The sequence below is a fragment of the Hyperolius riggenbachi genome, chromosome 1 (genome assembly GCF_040937935.1).
Source record: "Hyperolius riggenbachi isolate aHypRig1 chromosome 1, aHypRig1.pri, whole genome shotgun sequence".
Lineage (NCBI taxonomy): Eukaryota > Metazoa > Chordata > Amphibia > Anura > Hyperoliidae > Hyperolius > Hyperolius riggenbachi.
In genome coordinates, this window is record NC_090646.1 from 535,811,467 (window position 1) to 535,831,311 (window position 19,845).

General features: G+C 43.8%; 1 protein-coding gene across 3 annotated transcripts in view; it reads right to left on the bottom strand.

Annotated features, from left to right (window-relative positions):
• SLC12A2 (solute carrier family 12 member 2) overlaps window positions 1–19,845 on the bottom strand; it is a 155,344-nt gene that overhangs the window by 60,576 nt on the left and 74,923 nt on the right. For all 3 annotated transcript variants that reach the window (XM_068246717.1, XM_068246701.1, XM_068246709.1), the window contains 4 exons: window positions 17,169–17,244; window positions 14,565–14,660; window positions 7,799–7,938; window positions 660–770 (listed from right to left, as the gene is read on the bottom strand). In XM_068246717.1, coding sequence (XP_068102818.1) covers window positions 660–770; window positions 7,799–7,938; window positions 14,565–14,660; window positions 17,169–17,244 — 423 coding nt within the window. The remainder of the gene's footprint in view (window positions 1–659; window positions 771–7,798; window positions 7,939–14,564; window positions 14,661–17,168; window positions 17,245–19,845) is intronic.

The window sequence follows — 19,845 nt, forward strand, 5'->3', positions numbered from 1 at the left end:
GCCAGTGTTCCCACACAGCACCAAAGACACTCTGCATATCCACCTTCACTGTTGCAAACTTACACAGAACCCTGTGAGGTTTCTCATATACTGCCAGGGTTCTGCAGAAAAGAAGTTGAGAAACCCCCATATAGAAGAACTAGGTTTTTCAAATTAGAAACAGAGCAAGTACTCTAAAAAGCTTCATAGCAACTTAGCAGCAGAGTGACGAGGTTGACTCAAGCCAATTACTGTTAAGTTAGCAATAGCAAGCCCAATATGCCAGGAGCATGCAGTTGACAAGTAAAGGCTAGTGATGTTCATGTCTAGGCGAAGTCATGGAGAAGCATACGATTTGTTTGATCAGCTGATAGATTTGCAAAGCTCTGAATTGCTGTGATCACAACCTGTTTTAGCACATGATCGTGACTAGCAAATCAGACACCTGCCTATAACCTGACCAAACTGATCACATGCTTCTGCATGAGTTCTCCTAGACATGACCACCACTAGTGAAGGCAAGATTTTCAATGAAGGTTTAGAAACGTGAACAGCAACAGATGTAGTATTTTGTGGCAGCAACACAGCCAAGCTCACTCCAGCTAAAACATTGCTTAGCTTACTATACAGGGCCCAACATGCCAGAAACAGTCATTTCCACCAAACGGTCAGCTACTTACTTTTGCTTCCCACTCCATTCCAGCCACAGAGATACCCAACAGAAGGACAACGGTGATGGCACCTATGATTCTGATGTCATTAGACTCATCGATCATCAGCGCTCCATGCTCCTTTAAGGTGTGGGGGGGGGGGGGGGGAGAAGAAACACAAATTATTCATATTTTCATCCTCTCTGCAGGCAGGAAAGCAGATTAAACTAATACCAATTTCACAAGTTTACTGGATTCCTGTCTGTAATGAAAGGCCAAGCATGTACAACCCCAACAGGTATATGGCTGAATTCAGTGATAGACTAAATACAGAAAAAGGGCCTTTGAGCATTTACAATAAATAACCAAGAGCTGTTTACACCAGGAGACACAGTGCTGTATTCTTAGGTGTACTGAGAGGGATTTGTAAAACAGGACTATTTAGGCACATTCCTGGACTGCAGCCAGTGAATGAAGCCGATGACATCAGCAGTGCACAGAGCTCTGAATCTTCATGCTTCAGATTTCTCCTGTTTGGTACTTGGTATTAAACAGACAAGTGTGCAGGAAAATTTGACGCAATCCTTTATATGTGACATTCAAGGCGCACAGCCCAATTGAATAAACAGTGCAAGGACGTGAGAGCCAAGTCCTAAGACAGGAGCTCGTATTAACTGGCATTTAAATGACGGTACCGTCCTATGCTGCACTCTTCCTGGGAAAAGACAGAATTTGATTGATTGCTGTAGTTTATGCACTTTTGCACTATTCTCCTGAATAATCACATACAATTCAATCTTTAAACTAAGTTACTGTACCACGAATGAATACATGAAGAAGTCTTGGTTCTGATCATTGTCATTTGCTTCATGTATGAAGTGAATTACAGTGGTGTGAAAAACTATTTGCCCCCTTTCTGATTTCTAATCTTTTGCATGTTTATCACACTTAAATGTTTCTGCTCATCAAAAACAGTTAACTATTAGTCAAAGATAACGTAATTGAATACAAAATGCAGTTTTAAATGATGGTTTTTATTATTTAGTGAGAAAAAAAAAACTCCAAACCTACATGGCCCTGTGTGAAAAAGAAATTGCCCCCTGAACCTAATAACTGGTTGGGCCACCCTTAGCAGCAATAACTGCAATCAAGAGTTTACGATAACTCGCAACGAGTCTTTTACAACGCTCTGGAGGAATTTTGGCCCACTCATCTTTGCAGAATTGTTGTAATTTATCTTTATTTTAGGGTTTTCTAGCATGAACCGCCTTTTTAAGGTCATGCACAACATCTCAATAGGATTCAGGTCAGGACTTTGACTAGGCCACTCCAAAGTCTTCATTTTGTTTTTCTTCAGCCATTCAGAGGTGGATTTGCTGGTGTGTTTTGGGTCATTCTCCTGCTGCAGCACTCAAGATCATTTCAGCTTGAGTTGACGAGCAAATGGCCGGACATTCTCCTTCAGGATTTTTTGGTAGACAGTAGAATTCATGGTTCCATCTATCACAGCAAGCCTTCCAGGTCCTGAAGCAGCAAAACAACCCCAGACCATCACACTACCATCACCATATTTTAATGTTGGTATGATGTTCTTTTGCTGAAATGCTGTTACTTCTACGCCAGATGTAACGGGACATGCACCTTCAAAAAAGTTCAACTTTTGTCTCGTCGGTCCACAAGGTATTTTCCCAAAAGTCTTGGCAATCATTGAGATGTTTTTTAGCAAAATTGAGACAAGCCTTAATGTTCTTTTTGCTTAACCTCCCCAGCGTTCAATTTCCCAAGGATTTCTGTGCAAACAGTGATAAAATTTATTTTTAAAACTTTTTTTTTCCTGTAACTTGCCAAAATGTGTCAAGCAAGGGTCTAGTATACAGTGCAGGAGAGTATTGATGTGTATGCATGTCAATACTGTTCACAGCATGTTTTTTTGAAAGGACATTTCTGTCCATACCGCTGGGGAGGTTAAAAGTTGTTTGCACCTTGGATATCTGCCATGCAGGCCGTTTTTGCCCAGTCTCTTTCTTATGGTGGAGTCGTGAACACTGACCTTAATTGAGGCAAGTGAGGCCTGCAGTTCTTTAGATGTTGTCCTGGGGACTTTTGTGGCCTCTCGGATGAGTTTTCTCTGCGCTCTTGGGGTTAATTTTGGTCGGCCGGCCACTCCTGGGAAGGTTCATCACTGTTCCACGTTTTTGCCATTTGTGGATAATGGCTCTCACTGTGGTTCGCTGGAGTTCCAAAGCTTTAGAAATGGCTTTATAACCTTTACCAGACTGATAGATCTCAATTACAGTACTTTTGTTCTCATTTGTTCCTGAATTTCTTTGGATCTTGGCATGATGTCTAGCTTTTGAGGTGCTTTTGGTCTACTTCTCTGTGTCAGATAGCTTCTATTTAAGTGATTTCTTGATTGAAACAGGTGTGACAGTAATCAGGCCTGGGGGTGACTACAGAAATTGAACTCAGGTGTGATAAACAACAGTTAAGTTATTTTTTTAACAAGGGGGGGCAATCATTTTTTCACACAGGGCCATGTAGATTGAGTTTTTTTTCTCACTAAGTAATAAAAACCATCATTTAAAACTGCATTTTGTGTTCAATTATGTTATCTTTGACTAATAGTTAACGGTTTTTGATGAGCAAAAACATTTAAGTGTGACAAACATGCAAAAGAATAAGAAATCAGGAAGGTGGCAAATAGTTTTTCACACCATTGTATGTATATAGTGGAAATCACACACTTCAAAACCTGTACTATTAAATCAGGAGAGCATGTCATATTTTATTGTCATAAGTTTAAAGGACTTCCAATGTCAAATACCTATTCTATTTTGTACTTACCTGGGGCTTCTTTCAACCCCTCACCGCAGCCCTGGTTCTCTGCGTTGTCGTGCTGGCCGCCCATAATGATCGCGAACCCCACTGGTGGGTCGGGTCTTCTGCACGTGCCCGCGCGTCCACGTCATCTGCCACCTACTGCGCCTGTGCAGTAGTTGTGCACAGGCGCAGTACGCGCCAGATGATGTGGATGCACTGGCACGAATGCCCACGCAGATGCAGAAGACCTGACAGCGATCGCGATCATTATGGGCACCAGTGCAACAAAGTGGAGGACCGGGGCTGCAGCCAGGGACTAAGACGGCTGCGAAGGGCTGGAAGAAGCCCCAGATGAGTAAACAATAGATTAGCCATTTAGCATCGGAAGTCGTTTAAAACAAAAAGGGTGGATCACCTGGATAAAGGAAAAAAAAATGTATGGATGGTGATGGCTTTCTCCTAGGATAGGAGGTTAAAGAAGAACTTTACCCAATGATTGAACTTCCTTCCAATCAGTGGCCGATACCCCCTTCCCCCCCCCCCCCCCCCCCCGAGAAATCTTTACCTTTTCTTGAATAGATCATCAAGGGTGTCTGTGGGGCTGATATTGTGATGAAACCCCTCCCACAGTGTGATGTCATGACCATGGAAGGAAGTTCAATCCCGGGATACAGTTCATCTTTTAGTTAAGTGCACAGAAAGGTCATAGCTGGATTATTAAATCACTCAACCCATCAAGAATAAAGCAAACTGTAAATGAGAACTATCTGTTCTATATCCATGATCCAAATCATGTGAGTACATTTTAAACGGCTAACTGAAAAACAAATTAACTACACCCAAATCAGCAGCACATTAAAACTGACAGGAACACACAGCTTACTGCTTGAGAAGAGCCCTGAAAACTACTCAGGTTACAAAGTTCTGATTCTATTCCTCCTGAGATTTCAGACTACAAGAGTAATTCACCCCGGAAATAGTGCTGCTAAACCAAAACCTCAGAAATGCTAAGGTTCACATAGGGACCAACATAGAATGCTTATAGTGCATAAGAAACCAGGGGGCCCAAATGTGGCATCTGTTCCACAATAAACAGTTAGCCTCTGATGTAACAATAAGGCTCCAATGTCAGAAGAATCAATGTAAATCTCTGCTGTTTTTAAAGTGTACCAAATTTGAGAAAATGAAATGCTTAACTCAGCAGAGAGGCTCAGGATAATCCACACGCTTCCCCCATTCCCCTCAAGCTTGCCGTTCCAGCACTGGGACCCTCTGAAGCTATTCAACAAGGGCTTGTCAAATAGGCTCACGCAGTCACGCTCCTGTCTGTGTATGAGTGAGGCCGCACTGCGCAGGCTTAAAGGGGAACTTCAGCCTAAACAAACATACTGTCATCAAGTTACATTAGTTATGTTAATTAGAATAGATAGGTAATATAATCTCTTACCCACCCTGTTTTAAAAGAACAGGCAAATGTTTGTGATTCATGGGGGCTGCCATCTTAGTCATGGGGGCAGCCATCTTTTTGGTTGGAGGTGACAAGGAGCGGGAGACACAGTTCCAACTATCCTGTGTCCTGATTACCCCTCCCAGCTGCACACGCTAGGCTTCAAATGTCAAATTCAAAATGTAAAAAAAAAAAAAAAAAATTGCACCAAAACAGCACAACGAGAACAACAAAATCAGAAATCCCATCATGCTTTGCACAGCATCAGGGGGAAAAAGCCCGGGCAGTTTTCTTCTGTGCAGCTAAAAAGGAGGCTTGTATAAGAGAAACAAAGTTCTGATGCTGTGAAACTGTTAAAGAAACACAAAGCCTTTTTAGTGCTGCTGAGTCGATTTTTAGTCCGGAGGTTCACTTTAAGATGGCCCACGCACTAGGACACTGAAAAAAGCCATGCACGAGCGGCTCTGTGCTATTACGCAGGCGTCTGTGCACCTGTGAAGTGCAGCTGGGTTTGTCTACAGATAGATGTACAGTCATGGAGAAGTCTGGATGATCTTCTACTGAGGCGTCTATTTGAAAAGGGCGTGCCTGGAAAAAAGGGCGCCTGGAAAAAAGGGCGCCTGGAAAAAAGGGCGCCTGGAAAAAAGGGCGCCTGGTGTAGCCCATATACCAACTTCAGCTACAAAGGGTGCCTGGTGTATCCCATACATTGCAAACTCGCCTACAAAGGGCGTCCGGTGAAGCCCATATATGTCAAATTCGGCTACAAAGGGCACCTGTTGTAGCCCATATATGCCATATAGCTTTAGTTTATAAAAAGGATACTGTTATAGGCAACATTTGTTGGGCTATAAAAAGGCTCTAGATATAGCTGAGAAAAGTGATTACTATGACCTAACTTCTCCCTACTCTCACACAGAACCCTCCCCTGATGGTGCCTAACCCTAAACCCCCCCCCCCCCCCCCCGTTGTGCCTAACCTCAAGACAGCCCCTGGTGATTACTATGACCCGACTCCCCCCAACTCTCACAAAGAACCCTTCCCTAACCCCCCTGGTGGTGCCTAACCCTAAGACCCCCCTGGTGGTGCCTAGCCCTAAGACACCCCCCCACCCCCACTTGTGATGCGTAATCCTACCCCCCTCCCCCCCCTGAATCAAAAACCTCAGCTATAAAAAGTGAACAATCAAAAACCTTGTAGCTGAATAAAATATATGGGCTACAAAGGGGCGTCCTCTTGTAGCAGAATCAAAAACCTTGTACCCGAATAAAAATATGGGCTACAAAGGGGTGCCCTACTGTAGTTAAAAATATTTTGGGCTACAAAGGGGAACCCGCTTGTAGCCTATATCAAAACACAGGCGCCCTTTTCACCACCTTGTAGCCCATATTTCCAGAAATAACATTGATGTCTATGGAGGCGCCTTTTTCATACAGGCAGCTCAGGCGCCCTTTTCAATGGATCCCCTACTGAGGTATCTAAATGTTTGTTTGTTTTTTAAACTAAGTTTTGCTTTAGCCCCTTCAGGACTGACCACTCTGGTCACCTTAACACATCCGGACACATCCGAGCTTGTGGAAAAAAAATCCACTTACCTTGGGCTTCCTCCAGCCCCTGCCAGCCATCCAATGCCCACACCACAGCTCCACTCACTGCCAGTGGCCTGGGGTCCCCTCCGGCGCAGGATGTCCACTGCGCCTGTGTGAGCAGCTCTCAGAGTCGCACTGACCTCACCCGGACTGTACTGCGCAGGCGCAGTAGTTCTGCGCCTGCGCTGTACAGTTTGGATGACGTCAGCGCGACCAGTGAGCCGCATGCTGGAGTGCCAGAGAAGCCGACCTGGTGAGGTGGGCATCTGGGGACCGGGAGCCACTGCAGCTGCGGCGAGGGCACAGGACGGATGCAGGGGGCTGGAGGAAGCCCCAGGTAAGTGTATTTTTTTTATGTTTAAAGTGTTCGGACCTTCCCTTTAGGGACCAGAGCACAGAGCAGTCTTTAGAGCCCCCCCCCCCCCTTATTATATAATCCCTGGTGATCTAGTGGTCCCCATCTCTCCCTATCCCTTGCAGATTGGCAACAGGAAGTGAGGCTGGGGAAAGTATTACCTTCCTCCTCTCTCCAACGCCGAGCAACTGTGACCAGCATCACAGCAGCCAGCGCCATACTGATACAAGTAGAGGGTCCTGGTTTGATGACATCATCAAGCTGGGATCTGTACTTCAGCCAGTACGGGGCTGGATGCCTAAGGTGGTGGTCAGGAGGTGCGATCATCACAGGAATGTGGAAGGAGAGTAAAGGTTGTTTACATTGTGATCACCACGATCATAGTGATCACATGATCATGAGTCAATCAGTAGTCCTCTTCATTAATGCCAGGAGATGAAGATGTTAATTGGCAGCTTAATCTCCCGTCTCATGTCCATGAGATTGCGGTGGGAACGCGCAGACCGCGTAGTGCAAAATCTACAGTGTCTGAGGCTTGTTGGACTGACGTCTTATCAGTTGTTTCAACAATAGCAAACAAATTTGTATTTGGTTGTTTCAACTTGTTTCACAACAAAAGTTGTTTGATAATTGTGCTGCATAAAAGACCGCTGTTGAGTGTGTTTTATGGGGCTTAATACCTGATCCAAATAATGCTATTGCATGTAGCTTATTACTGAGGCAATTAAGATTGTCCAAGCTGCATAGAATTTACATCAAATGTGCATACAAGCTAGAATTATTAGCATCCCTTTTCTAACAGTAAGCACAAACAGCAGCGACGCCTGGCTCAGTAAAGTAGCTTATACAGACAAGATGCTAATAATGCTGGCTTACATGCAAAATAACTGCAAAAAAAGTATGCAGCCTGGAACTGGGCCAACCAAACATTTACCATCAAGAGAAAGCAATGACTTACCTTTAGTAGATCCACGACAGTTTCAGAGAAACCAACTACGTACATAGCAACAGCTACAGCATTTGCAAATGCAAAGATAAGCCCGATTGCACCTCCAAATTCTGGTCCCAAACTTCGAGAAATCAAGTAGTATGCACCCCCTGCAAACAAATATAACACAATTAACAGCGTCAAGGGAAACCAAGGTGCATTTTTAGCTGCAATGTTTTATTTAACCCTTTAGCAGCCACATATAGCAAAGATAGATAATATAAATAAGGCTTTTTCAACTACGGTTCCATGGAACCCCAGGGTTCCTTGAGTACTCTGTAGGGGTTCCTTGGCATCGCTCCCCATCATTGGGGGGTGGGGGGGGGGGGGAAGTATAACTGAGCACATAATAGGGGGTACTATAAAAAGAAGCATTAAATTGGGGGTCAGAATAATAATAAGCACATTATTAAAAAAAGCACTAGGATAAGGAGACAGTATAATGAGCGGCTGTGTAATGGGGTAAGTGAAATAAACAGCCACACCAACTTTCAAAGACCATGCCCCCTGCAAAATAAATGCAGGGGTTCCTCGGGATCAAAAAATTATTTGCAGGGTTCCTCCAGGGTAAAAAAGTTGAGAAAGGCCGATATAGATATATATATATATATATATGTATATATAGAAGAGGATGATAGAGTGTGTGTGAGTGTGTGAGTGTGAGTGTGTGAGTGAGAGAGAGACTTCCCCAGGGATTGGCTTCTCCTCTCCTCCACTGGTGGTGCGGCCATGCTGACATCCTCTTTGGAGTTCCTATCGCATGATATGACATGTGATCATAACCTAGGAAAGGATGGTGTCAGTGTCGCAGAGCTGCCCGGTGGTGGAAAAGTCTCTTACATCACCCCTCTTACACAAACGGGCGGCGCTAAAATGCTGACGCCATCCCCTGGGTTACAATCATGTGATGTCCTGTAATCAGAGCTCAAGAGAGGATGCCAGCAGTGCAGCACAGCAAATGGAGGACAGAAGAAGCCACCCAGAACAGGCAAATATAAAGAAGCTCCCTGTGGTGGGTTAAAGTAATTTTTTAGATTTTATAGTTCCACTTTTGTAACTTCGTTACGATTACTAAAAGTCGTGTTCAGAAACAGCTACCTGATCAAGAGTAGCTTTATACTAGTAAAAGGTGCACACACACACACACACACACACACACACACACACACACACACACACACACAGGTGAATGAGTGGGTGTGTGTGAGTGGTAATGGAAAAAGGTGAGAAGGGGCTAAGCCGCTTAGCTACATGACTTTAGTTTCACCTTCTTTCCATGGACATCTGAATTGCTCATTTGTTGAGCAGTTTAGCGTCCCGTCTGCCGCTTATGACTGCCATTCGGGTGAAAATAAATAGCAAGCAAATGGCAGTGGTTGTAACACCACACATCAACAAAAACCGGTCTCGTGGTGTCTGAGCACAGCGGCAACTCCATGGGGAGGGGATTGGCGCCGCCTTGTCTGTTGCCCGTGCAGAGTGCTAGCAAGCACCCGGAACAGCTGACAGGCAGTGAGCTCACCACCTGTCAAGATGCTCATGGAATAGAGGCCTAAAAAGCTGAGGATTCTACCAGACTTCCATGAGCTGTGAAGCAGAATTCAGTCCTTAGCAAACAAATGTACGTAGATGCAGGCAGGTACAACTAAACCCTACATGTGAGAACATTTTTTTTTGACTGTTCAGAGATGAACCATGCTAGGTGGAATTTGTAGGGAGTGACGCAGAGACGCTATCGGAGGGAAGTTCCAGTGCTGCTGGCAGTTGCAAGGAATTTTATATGGTTTTATCTTCTGTAAAAATATGAGTGCAGTGCACACTTATTTCATTGTTGTTGTAATAAAGTTTTTACATTATCCATATCCATCTAGGAGCTTTGCAGTAGTTGATGTGGAGGCTCAGAGTGGACAGAGCAGAGGCTGTGAAGGTAGGTAGTTAACATATAATTTGAGCTGGTTTGTGGTCAATCAGCAATATATTCTGGTAAACGCACACCAACGCATGAGAGTGTCGGTGAAGGGGTGTGAACGCTATCACTACATTGAAAGCTGTAGGGGAATATATACCGTATTTTTCAGACTATAAGACGCTCCTGACCATAAGACGCATCTAGGTTTAGAAGACAAAATCCAGGGGAAAAATATATGCTAAACCTGGTGCATCCATGGTTATGCCCCCTTTGTACCTCATGCCCCCTTGTACCTCGTGTCTCTCTGTGTCCACCTCTGTACTCCTTATGTCCTCCTCTATGCACCTTTGTGTCCCCGTGTCCTCTGCATGGTCACAGTACAGGGAGTCCCCGACATTGCGGCAGGTTGTAGGTTTGTATTGGCAGGCGGTCACAAGTCAGGAACTCCCTACATTTGGACTGTAAGACGCAGTGACATCCCCCCCCCCCCCCCCCTCAGTTTTGGTGGAGCAAAAGTGAGTCTTATAGTCCAAAAAATACAGTATATGAAAAGCAATATTTCAACACTATAATGGTTCATTTATATTTTTCTGAGGAACCGCATGCGGTTTGTGACATCTGGTCTATGTCCAGGAACTGCAGATTGGACATATTGTAAAATGAACAGAGGCGCCAAAAGAATAGGATCAATATTTAAAAGTGCTTAGGGGGCAGTGGTGGACTTAACCTCCTTTAAGCAGACACAACAAGCTGTGTATTCAACAAAGGTATATTTATTGGTACACTCCAAGGGTTAATCACAACGGGTTTCGCAGGCCTACACCCGCTTCATCAGGCAGTAAGGGTAGGAGAGTACACAACAGCAGTATGTCAGGGTCACACCTGGCGGCTTTGTCAAAGTATAACTCTCTAAATATATACAGGGTGCATTTGTCTAGGTTTTCCATCTGTCCTGTGCAAGAATTTAGGTCCACTTTAAAAATGCTGCACGCAACCATTCACATGAAAATCGTAAGCCCAATCGAGTTAAAATCCCAGTGATTTTGCCAAGATTCTCAGTGCGGTGCAGCCCTGATTGTTGGGTGCTGCTGCACACATTGGTTGTACAATATTACTGTGCATTTTACTCTGGGACAAATCTAATGCACTACAATTTTTATATAATTTTTTTTGCAATACTGGTCCTTTAAATATACTATCAAATTCAGATGCTTTTCAAGTATTTAAAGTCTATGAACAATGTTGTACGTTAATAAATATAATGCAAATGCATCTGAACTCAAGCATTTAAACATGGATTCTCATCTGTTCCTGCATGCTATTCAAACTAACCTGCTGTTCCTAGTAAAAATGCAGCAGCATGAACAGGAACTGAAATGGAGCTGAGAATACAGATTAAACAGTATAGGCTTACTTATGTCTGCCTCAGTTGAGCTCACTCTACTATATAGTGTGAAAAACTCCAGCTGCCACAAACAAGCAGAATGTTCACCAGGATTCTGATAGTACGTGAGAACGCAGCCCTGTGTTTCCTTTCTGTGGAATAATACTGGGGCGGTAAACGGACGGGCGAAGTAGGAACGGCACAAAGCACAGCACTATCACTAGCTTGTTTTCAGCTGTGGCTACACAATGAGAAATGAAACCACTTTCCACATGCTCTGACTACACGCTTGCTTTGTTTTGTTTTTTTTCCCTGCATGGAGTCTCTGAATAGGACTGTAAAGTTGAAATTAAAGGTTACAACATAATGTATACATTTTACTATACAGAACACAGCTTGTAGCTTTCGTACAGGTTATATCTCTATAGTGCTATTCAGCTACTGTATATCAAATTGCAAATGAAATTAGGTACACGAGTGGGAGGAGGGTGGTCTGAGCTGCAGGTAGGTTTTACACACATTGGCAAGTGTACCATGTCAATGCAGGCTTACTTCTGTGGAGAAAGAGGCGCAATAGGAAGGCATCCATCCTGGAGTGGACCTACGGTACATTATTATGAAAAAATTATATATATATATATATATATATATATATATATATATATATATATATATATATATATATATATATATTTTTTTTTTTTTTTTTTTTTTTTTTTCCCCTCAGATTCTAGAATTCCGAATGCTAAAAACAATAAGCTAAGGCTATTGGAAAATCAAGCCTACATCATGTGACCACACTTATGACTTGTGATAGGCTGAGTGCTGTAACTGGGAGCAGGGCCTTTCTTGCACTACCAGCAGCAGTGAATGAAAAAAACATGTAGATTTTAACAACCTAAACTGAGTGCCTTTAGTTAGTTTACAATCTGCAAAACACTAGGACACCAGCATCACAATGTAAATTGCACATTTCCATTAGCGCCATCTGACGTCGACTTGAGCACAAATGTCAGGCCTGCTGCATTTTTAAAGGACAACTGAAGCGAGAGGGATATGGAGGCTGCCATATTTATTTCCTTTTAAGCAATACCAGTTACCTGGCTATGCTGCTGACCCTCTGCCTCTAATACTTTTAGCCATAGACCCTGAACAAGCATGCAGCAGATCAGATGTCTCCGACACTGTCAGATTTGACAAGATTAGCTGAATGCTTGTTTCTCATGCGATTCAGACACTACTGCAGCCAAAAAGATCAGCAGGGTTGTCAGGCAACTGGTATTCTTAAAAGGAAATAATTCTAATAATAATAAATAATCTGAACATTTGTATAGTGTTTTCTCCTGTCAGACTAAGGAGGCCACCCTGCAGTGTTAGAGTCTTGCCTTGAACTCCTTACTGAATAGGTACTGACCCTAGCCAGGATTCCAACCCTGGTCTCCCACGTCAAAGGCAGTGCCCTTAACAACCAGTACACTATCCAGCTACATTTATGGCAGCCTCCATATCATCCTTACTTCAGCTGTCCTTTAAAGTGGACCTGAGCTCAGAACTTTCTCTCTGCTCTAAAAGATAAGCAAAAGCATGGCTTTTGCAAAGGAGCAATAGCAGACCAAACACTGAGCTATGGGAGTTTCCTGTTGATTTCCAAGTTTTCTTTATTTTTTTTTCTCTAAACGAATCAACGGATAGGTAATCACACTGAAACCAATCTACTGTTGAATATCAAGCTAAAATGGACAAAACAAAACACAAACTTACTTTGGTGCAATAAGAAGAAAAAAAAAAAAAAAAGGTTTGCCACCTCTTTGCAGCGTGTTTGCAATTTGCAGAGGAAAGTGGGGAACAATCTGTTCTCCTCCTACAGGAGCTGTAACTGGTTAGAAGCCATTCTGAAACAATGTGCGGCGTTACAGACATTATGAAGCGATGCACACAGTTACTTATTACAGTAAACGGATAACTGTGTTTTCACAATCAATCTGGCTCTGCTGATCTTCCACACTGCCTCTGTGTGGCACGGCTGATCAATCCCCACTGACTAAGCATTTCCCAGGGTGTCTGCTATAAGTCTGTAGTCTTTTGTAGACCCTTCCAAGCAGGCAGTTTGCTATCATTTGTTATTCTAACAAATGAAACAAAAATACATTGAGTCAATATAAAGCTTATTCCTGGTAGATTTATATATATTTCAGCCACAACATTAGGTTGAGTGAGGCGATGCCATTTTACTTAATTTAGGCTAAGTGCTTTTCAGTATGCAGGAAGTTTAAAATGCTGCTGAGGAAAGCTATTCTAAAGGCAGGAATATATAATGTATGAGCCCAGCCTGGCTCCAGCAGGACATGCTCCAAAACATCTGACAGCACTGAAGAGGACACCGTGATAGGAGGCTGGAAATGTACTGAGATGTGGCCTACAAACACAGCCTGCTCATTTACACCACTGTGATATAGATGAGAAGCACAAAGACACAATGATCCTCAAACTCGGTTTTCATAGTAGTATGTATGTACACACTAAAGGATATCAGAGCGGTTAAAAAAAAAGTAAAAAAAAAAAAAGTTAAGCTTTACTTACCTGGTCCAGCGCTGCAGTTGTGCTGCCACCTGTAAGATCAGCGACCCCACTGGACTGCAGCTTGTGCGCCTCTTGTGCACACTGTACGTCTATGAACTGTGCAGCACAGAATGCTACTAGCAATGGGAGCGTGATCACAAGCGGCGCGCCTGCGCAGAAGCCTGCACCCACCTGGGGTCAGCGATCTTGAGAGGACAGCGCAACTGCAGTGCTGGACCAGATAGACTTCTAGGGCTGGAAGAAGCCTCAGATAAGGAACGCTTAACTTGGAATACGCTTTGGAATAATGCTGCAAACAGCATTTCTGCTACTGTATGCCAAGAAGTAAGTTTAAATGGACTTTTAGATGTTTTTACACAAACCCTGTTGTGCCTGCAATGGTAAGTAGCTTCTGCCATGCATACATTGTGTGTATAGGAAACCTTTTTTATCCCTAAGCTGTAATGCAAATCTGTGTTTCTGTAGGTCTTCTGATTCAACTAGTAATACTGCCTCAGTTGTGATGCGAATCAGAGCAGCAGTCGCTCACATTTTGCATCTGTTCTTGCCTGGAAAAGGGGTACAGGAAAATAATCTCTTTTTTCCTACAAGATCCAGTGAACACGTGTTAATCTCAGCTCGCAGAGCAGATCTGCTGTCTTTTTATAGGTCTGAAGAGCTTGGCATGAAACAACTGCAGCCATCTGAGTCACTGGCAACCTAACCTAATAAAACATCTTCTGAAATGAACCTGCTTAGAAGCAAACAATCTTGATACATGAAAAGAAGAAAAGTCATCAAACTGATGTGGTTATTTGCATCCTGGTGAAGGTTCTCTGAAGGCCTGTTGGTTAGATATTTCAGACTGCTACAGTGTTACTTACCTCCTCTCACAAAGCCATTTGTAGCTATGGCAGAAGTGGACAATCCAGTGATTGTGGTCACCACGGTAGCCATGGCAATGACAACAATAGATAAGCCTGGCAAACAAAAAAAGAAGAAAATGCATAAAGGCACTGTTATGAAGAAATGTTCTTTAATAACCTCTAAATGCAGTGGAAATAAAAAGTGTATATTGCTTACAAAAATGGAAGCCTGATTTTTGAAAGTCAACCAGCATTTTCATGCAAGGGAAAAAAAAAAAAAAAAGGGACCTATCCCTTATTCCTGCACTTCCTATGTGGGAGACCCATACCTGAGCTGGGAAATGTACACACAGCGAGCTGACTCTGTACTAAAAGACATGTATCCCATGTGACTGTCCATCCAAAGAGCTTAATCTTTCTATTCAGGAAGCAGATGCCAAATGATCACATGACCCAAACTACCTTCCTTTTTAAGCAAACATACGTCTGAAAATGTCAGCTAGGGCAATGGTTGTGCATCAGCACTGTGCTGTAACTGCATATACTCATGAAGGGTCACTTTGATTACCTCTGAAGCTCATAATCTCATCCTCATTTTTATGGCTGAAAATTATCAAGGGGAAAAAAAACCCAAAACTGCAAATTATACTGAAGCACTTCCTTCTTTGTGTGAAAATCTAAACATGCCCTACAGTGAATCATAGATGTTCAGCTCCTTACTGCTGACTTCTGTAGCTTTCCCACCTGCCCTTTTTCACCCAACAGCAGATTTAGCTGGATCATGTGAAATGCAGTCAAACGAGGGTATAAATGACACTTTCTACACAATTATGCTGATCCGTGGCTTGATTAGCTGACATCCAGTAAGCCTGCCAACAGACTCAGGGCTAGTTCACAATGGGCGATTTTTCAGTGATTTGCTGATCACTGGCGATCAGCAAAATGCTGCCGCTAATGCAAGTCAATGGTAGTGTCCTACCTGATCATGCACCTCCATTACTGTGAACCCATGCTAGGCATCTGAGTGAACCTAACATGCCTAATCTCCATGCTCCATCCAGTGACTGACTAAGCATTACCTGGTACTCATGCTGTGCTGTGTGATCTGGTTTTCTTGTATTCATGTATTGTCATTTTGCTGTATGTCACCCCTAAATATGGTCTGTAACCTAAATTAATGTTCAGCGCTGCGTAATATGTTGGCGCTTTATAAATACAATAAATAAATAATAAATAAATAGTGTTCACACTGTAGTGATCGACAGTGATTAGCGATTTGCTGATGGTGCATGAAGCATTTTTGGAGCGATTGCATTTCAATGTTACAGAATCACAAAACGGAATCACTCCTAAATCGCTTTCCTGTACAGGGATAAAACAGCAACTCTTGACTTACATACTCATTCTGGAGGCGTGGCTTAGAGCATTAGAGGCAGTGGATCAGCACAACAGCCAGGTAAGTGACAGTTCTATTACAAGTCAGTAAGGGCCTGTCCACAGCACAGGTACTCCCTTCCCTGCACTGCTTCTTCACTGCCACTACCCAGGATCAACAGTGAAAGGCACTGCGACGGTCACACCACCCATGCTGCTATGCTGAAGAAAATGGGTACCAACGTCCTAGCGGTCAGAATGGGTGGCTCCGTTCATTTGTGCTAAAGGAGATTGGACTGCACCATACTCCGCCGTGTGAAAGTCTTTCAACGCAGAGCCCGGGGAGCTGAAGGGAGGAGGAAGAGCAGAGAGTACCACTATGCAGAGTAAATAAAAAGTGGATGGGTCCTCATGGTCCAGTGTTACTCCATATTCCTGCCCCATCCCGCTTCCATTCATCCTTTTTAGGGCCCTTTCACACAGGAAATTGGCAAACGGTGAAGTCACCGTCTGTCAGCTGCTCTCATGCACTGGCCGGGCGCTTGTAACGACACCGCGTGTCAACGCTCGACAAGCCTGGTATTACAACCGCTGCATTTCGGCTGCATTTTAATTGCACCTGAATTGCACTGGCGGGCGGGAGGCTAAACTGCTTGGCAGATGCACAATTCAACCACCCGGGCCTTATAAAAAACACAGATGACCTCAGAAGGAAACATGCAGCATTCAGATTGAAAGCTGACATTTGTCTACAGCATTTCCACTGCACAAAAGCTGCATCCATCCAGATGTGAGAGAAAGATGAGATATGTACAGTATGTGTCACAAGCTCATGTAATAATATTGCACCATTTGTAGCTTCTAATCTTAAATAACACCAGAATTATTCTGAAATAACTTAAAGGTGAAAAAAGCTATTTTGCAGAAAGCAATGCTTTATACAGATTATAAAAGCACAAGGAAAGCCAATTCAGCCAGCCGTTATGTGAACGCATCAGTCATACAGCAAAGCTCTTCTTCCAGCTCCAGGAAATACATCAAAGGCCATTCTTTTGGCAACACAGTGAAAATTATTTTTACATTAGTCAAGTTTGTCTGGAATTTCAGAAGTGGGTTTGCATCAGACTGGTTATCATGTGGTGACTATAGCTACACTCAGAGGAGGCTGCGCCAGGTTTTTTTTATTGTTCTTCCTACTGTAAGAGGCAGTGTGTGGGAGGATTCCCTCCTGAACAATACAGGACCTACCAATTCCAGCTTGTCCAACAATCCAAGACAACCGAATGAACAACATTACTCCCCAGATATTCAGCATGCATCGTACCTGGAAAGAAAACACAGGTATCAGTTATTAATAGCCATTTACCTCATTACAGCACAATCTCTGAAGAAAAAAGAAAACAGAAAATTCTACACAGGAAAAAAAGTTTCAGTATATTATACAGGCTGTGGGCTCGTTCCCACTACGCGAGTTGCAGTGAGTTTTGACACATAGCATGCATTTCACACAGGGCTGTGGAGTCTGTTAAAAAAAAATCATCCAACGTCAACTCCGACTCCTCAGCCCTGGTTTTACAAGGCAGTATAGTGCCCAGTTTAGCCAGTATAGTGCCCAGTATGGGTAGGTAGTGCCCCAGTAGAGCTAGTATAGTGCGCAGTATAGCTAGTATAGTGTGCAGTATAGCTAGTATAGTGCCCAGCATAGCTAGTATAGCTAGTATAGTGCGCAGTATAGCTAGTATAGTGCCCAGCATAGCTAGTATAGTGCCCAGTATGGGTAGGTAGTGCCCCAGTATAGCTAATATAGTGCCCAGTATAGCTAGTATAGTGCCTAGTATGGGTAGGTAGTGCCCTGCATAGCTAGTATAGTGCCCAGCATAGCTAGTATAGTGCCCAGTAAGGGTAGGTATTACACCACTATAGCTAGTATAGTGCCCAGTATAGCTAGTATAGTGCCCAGTATAGTTAGTATAGTGCCCAGCATAGCTAGTATAGTGCCCCAATATAGCTAGTATAGTGCCCAGTATAGCTAGTATAGTGCCCAGCATAGCTAGTATAGTGCCCAGCATAGCTAGTATAGAGTGCCCAGCATAGCTAGTATAGTGCCCAGCATAGCTAGTATAGTGCCCAGCATAGCTAGTATAGAGTGCCCAGCGTAGCTAGTATAGAGTGCCCAGCATAGCTAGTATAGAGTGCCCAGCATAGCTAGTATAGAGTGCCCAGCATAGCTAGTATAGAGTGCCCAGCATAGCTAGTATAGTGCCCAGCATAGCTAGTATAGTGCCCAGTATAGCGCCCAGTATAGCTAGTATAGTTTCCAGTATAGCTAGTATAGTGCCCAGCATAGCTAGTATAGTGCCCAGCATAGCTAGTATAGTGCCCAGCATAGCTAGTATAGTGCCCAGCATAGCTAGTATAGTGCCCAGCATAGCTAGTATAGTGCCCAGCATAGCTAGTATAGTGCCCAGCATAGCTAGTATAGTGCCCAGCATAGCTAGTATAGTGCCCAGCATAGCTAGTATAGTGCCCAGCATAGCTAGTATAGTGCCCAGCATAGCTAGTATAGTGCCCAGCATAGCAAGTATAGTGCCCAGCATAGCAAGTATAGTGCCCAGCATAGCTAGAATAGTGCCCCAATATAGCGCCCAGTATACTCTCCCCTGCCCCCCGCAGCTGCTGTTAGCTGGCGGACGCTTACATATATATTCTCCTCTCCTACGTGTTATTTGGATTTACAGCAGCGCGTCCCCCAGCTGCTGTGATGAGGCAGAAGCAGGAGAGCGGCTTCCTGTAGCGGGGATCGCCGTTGCCATAAGTGGCCGCCAGCTAAGGTAAAAGCAGTGGCGGCGGTGGGGGCGTTATGGAGAGGCAGGTTTTGGGGGGGGGGGCAAGAGGACAGACCCGCGGCCCAGCTGCAAACGCCCCACGGACCTGCAGTGGGCCCCGGATCGGGGGTTGGGCACCTCTGTATTAAAGGACACCCGAAGCGAAAATAAACTATTAAAACAAACAATTGTATCTTTCTTCCTTCTCCTAAAAATGATTTAAGATATTCCACAGTTGTATTTTAGGTTTAAATCTACTTTTTAAGTTCTAACTGTTTTATCCTTTTTATCTCTTTCCTGCTCTCAGAAGCCATTTTCTGCTAGGAAAGTGTTTCATAGTTGGAATTTCTTATCAGTGAGCGTCACACTGTAGTCACTTCCTGTCTGAGTTAGGACTGAGTCAGCAACTTACATACCTGATATTTAACTCTTTCAGGCAGAGAAAAAAGAAAAAAAAAAAAAAAAAAAAGGAACTTAGCATAGTTATTTGTGGGCTAGGCACTGTACATACCCATGTCTGTCTCATGTTACATGTCACTTCGGGTATCCTTTAACATGAACTGTCTAATGCAATTCTGCAAGCGGGAAAAACAAAGATGCTGAAAGGGGGAGTCTACGAAGCAGCTGGAGAGTCAGAACTGGGATAGTCATGAAGTGTTGGTCTGGTGAGATGTGGAGAGTCAGGAGACAGGGGTAATATGCTGCTGCAAGCTTTGTATGGCATGGCTGTAAGGGCTCTTTTCTTGTCAGTCTGTCAGGATCCTCATTTGTTCTCACCTGCTGTCATGGTGCTGTGGAATGGGTGAGCAGGAAGTGGGAGAGGCTGGTGTGAGCAGGAAGGGGGAGAGGCTGGAGTGAGCAAGGGGCGTGTCCATCTTCCACAATGTGCCTTATAAGTGGCTGGGTGACAATAAGGAAATCCAATATGGTGCTGTGAGTGAATATCTAGCTGAGAGAGTAGAACAATACATGTGCAGGTTTTCAACCACAGAATGACTATCCAGCATACTATTTTACCTACAGCAGCCACTGCCCTGTCTATAGCTTCCCTCCTGCTTGTTAGGGCAGTGTGGGAAAAGATTTCCTGTCATAGCAAACAG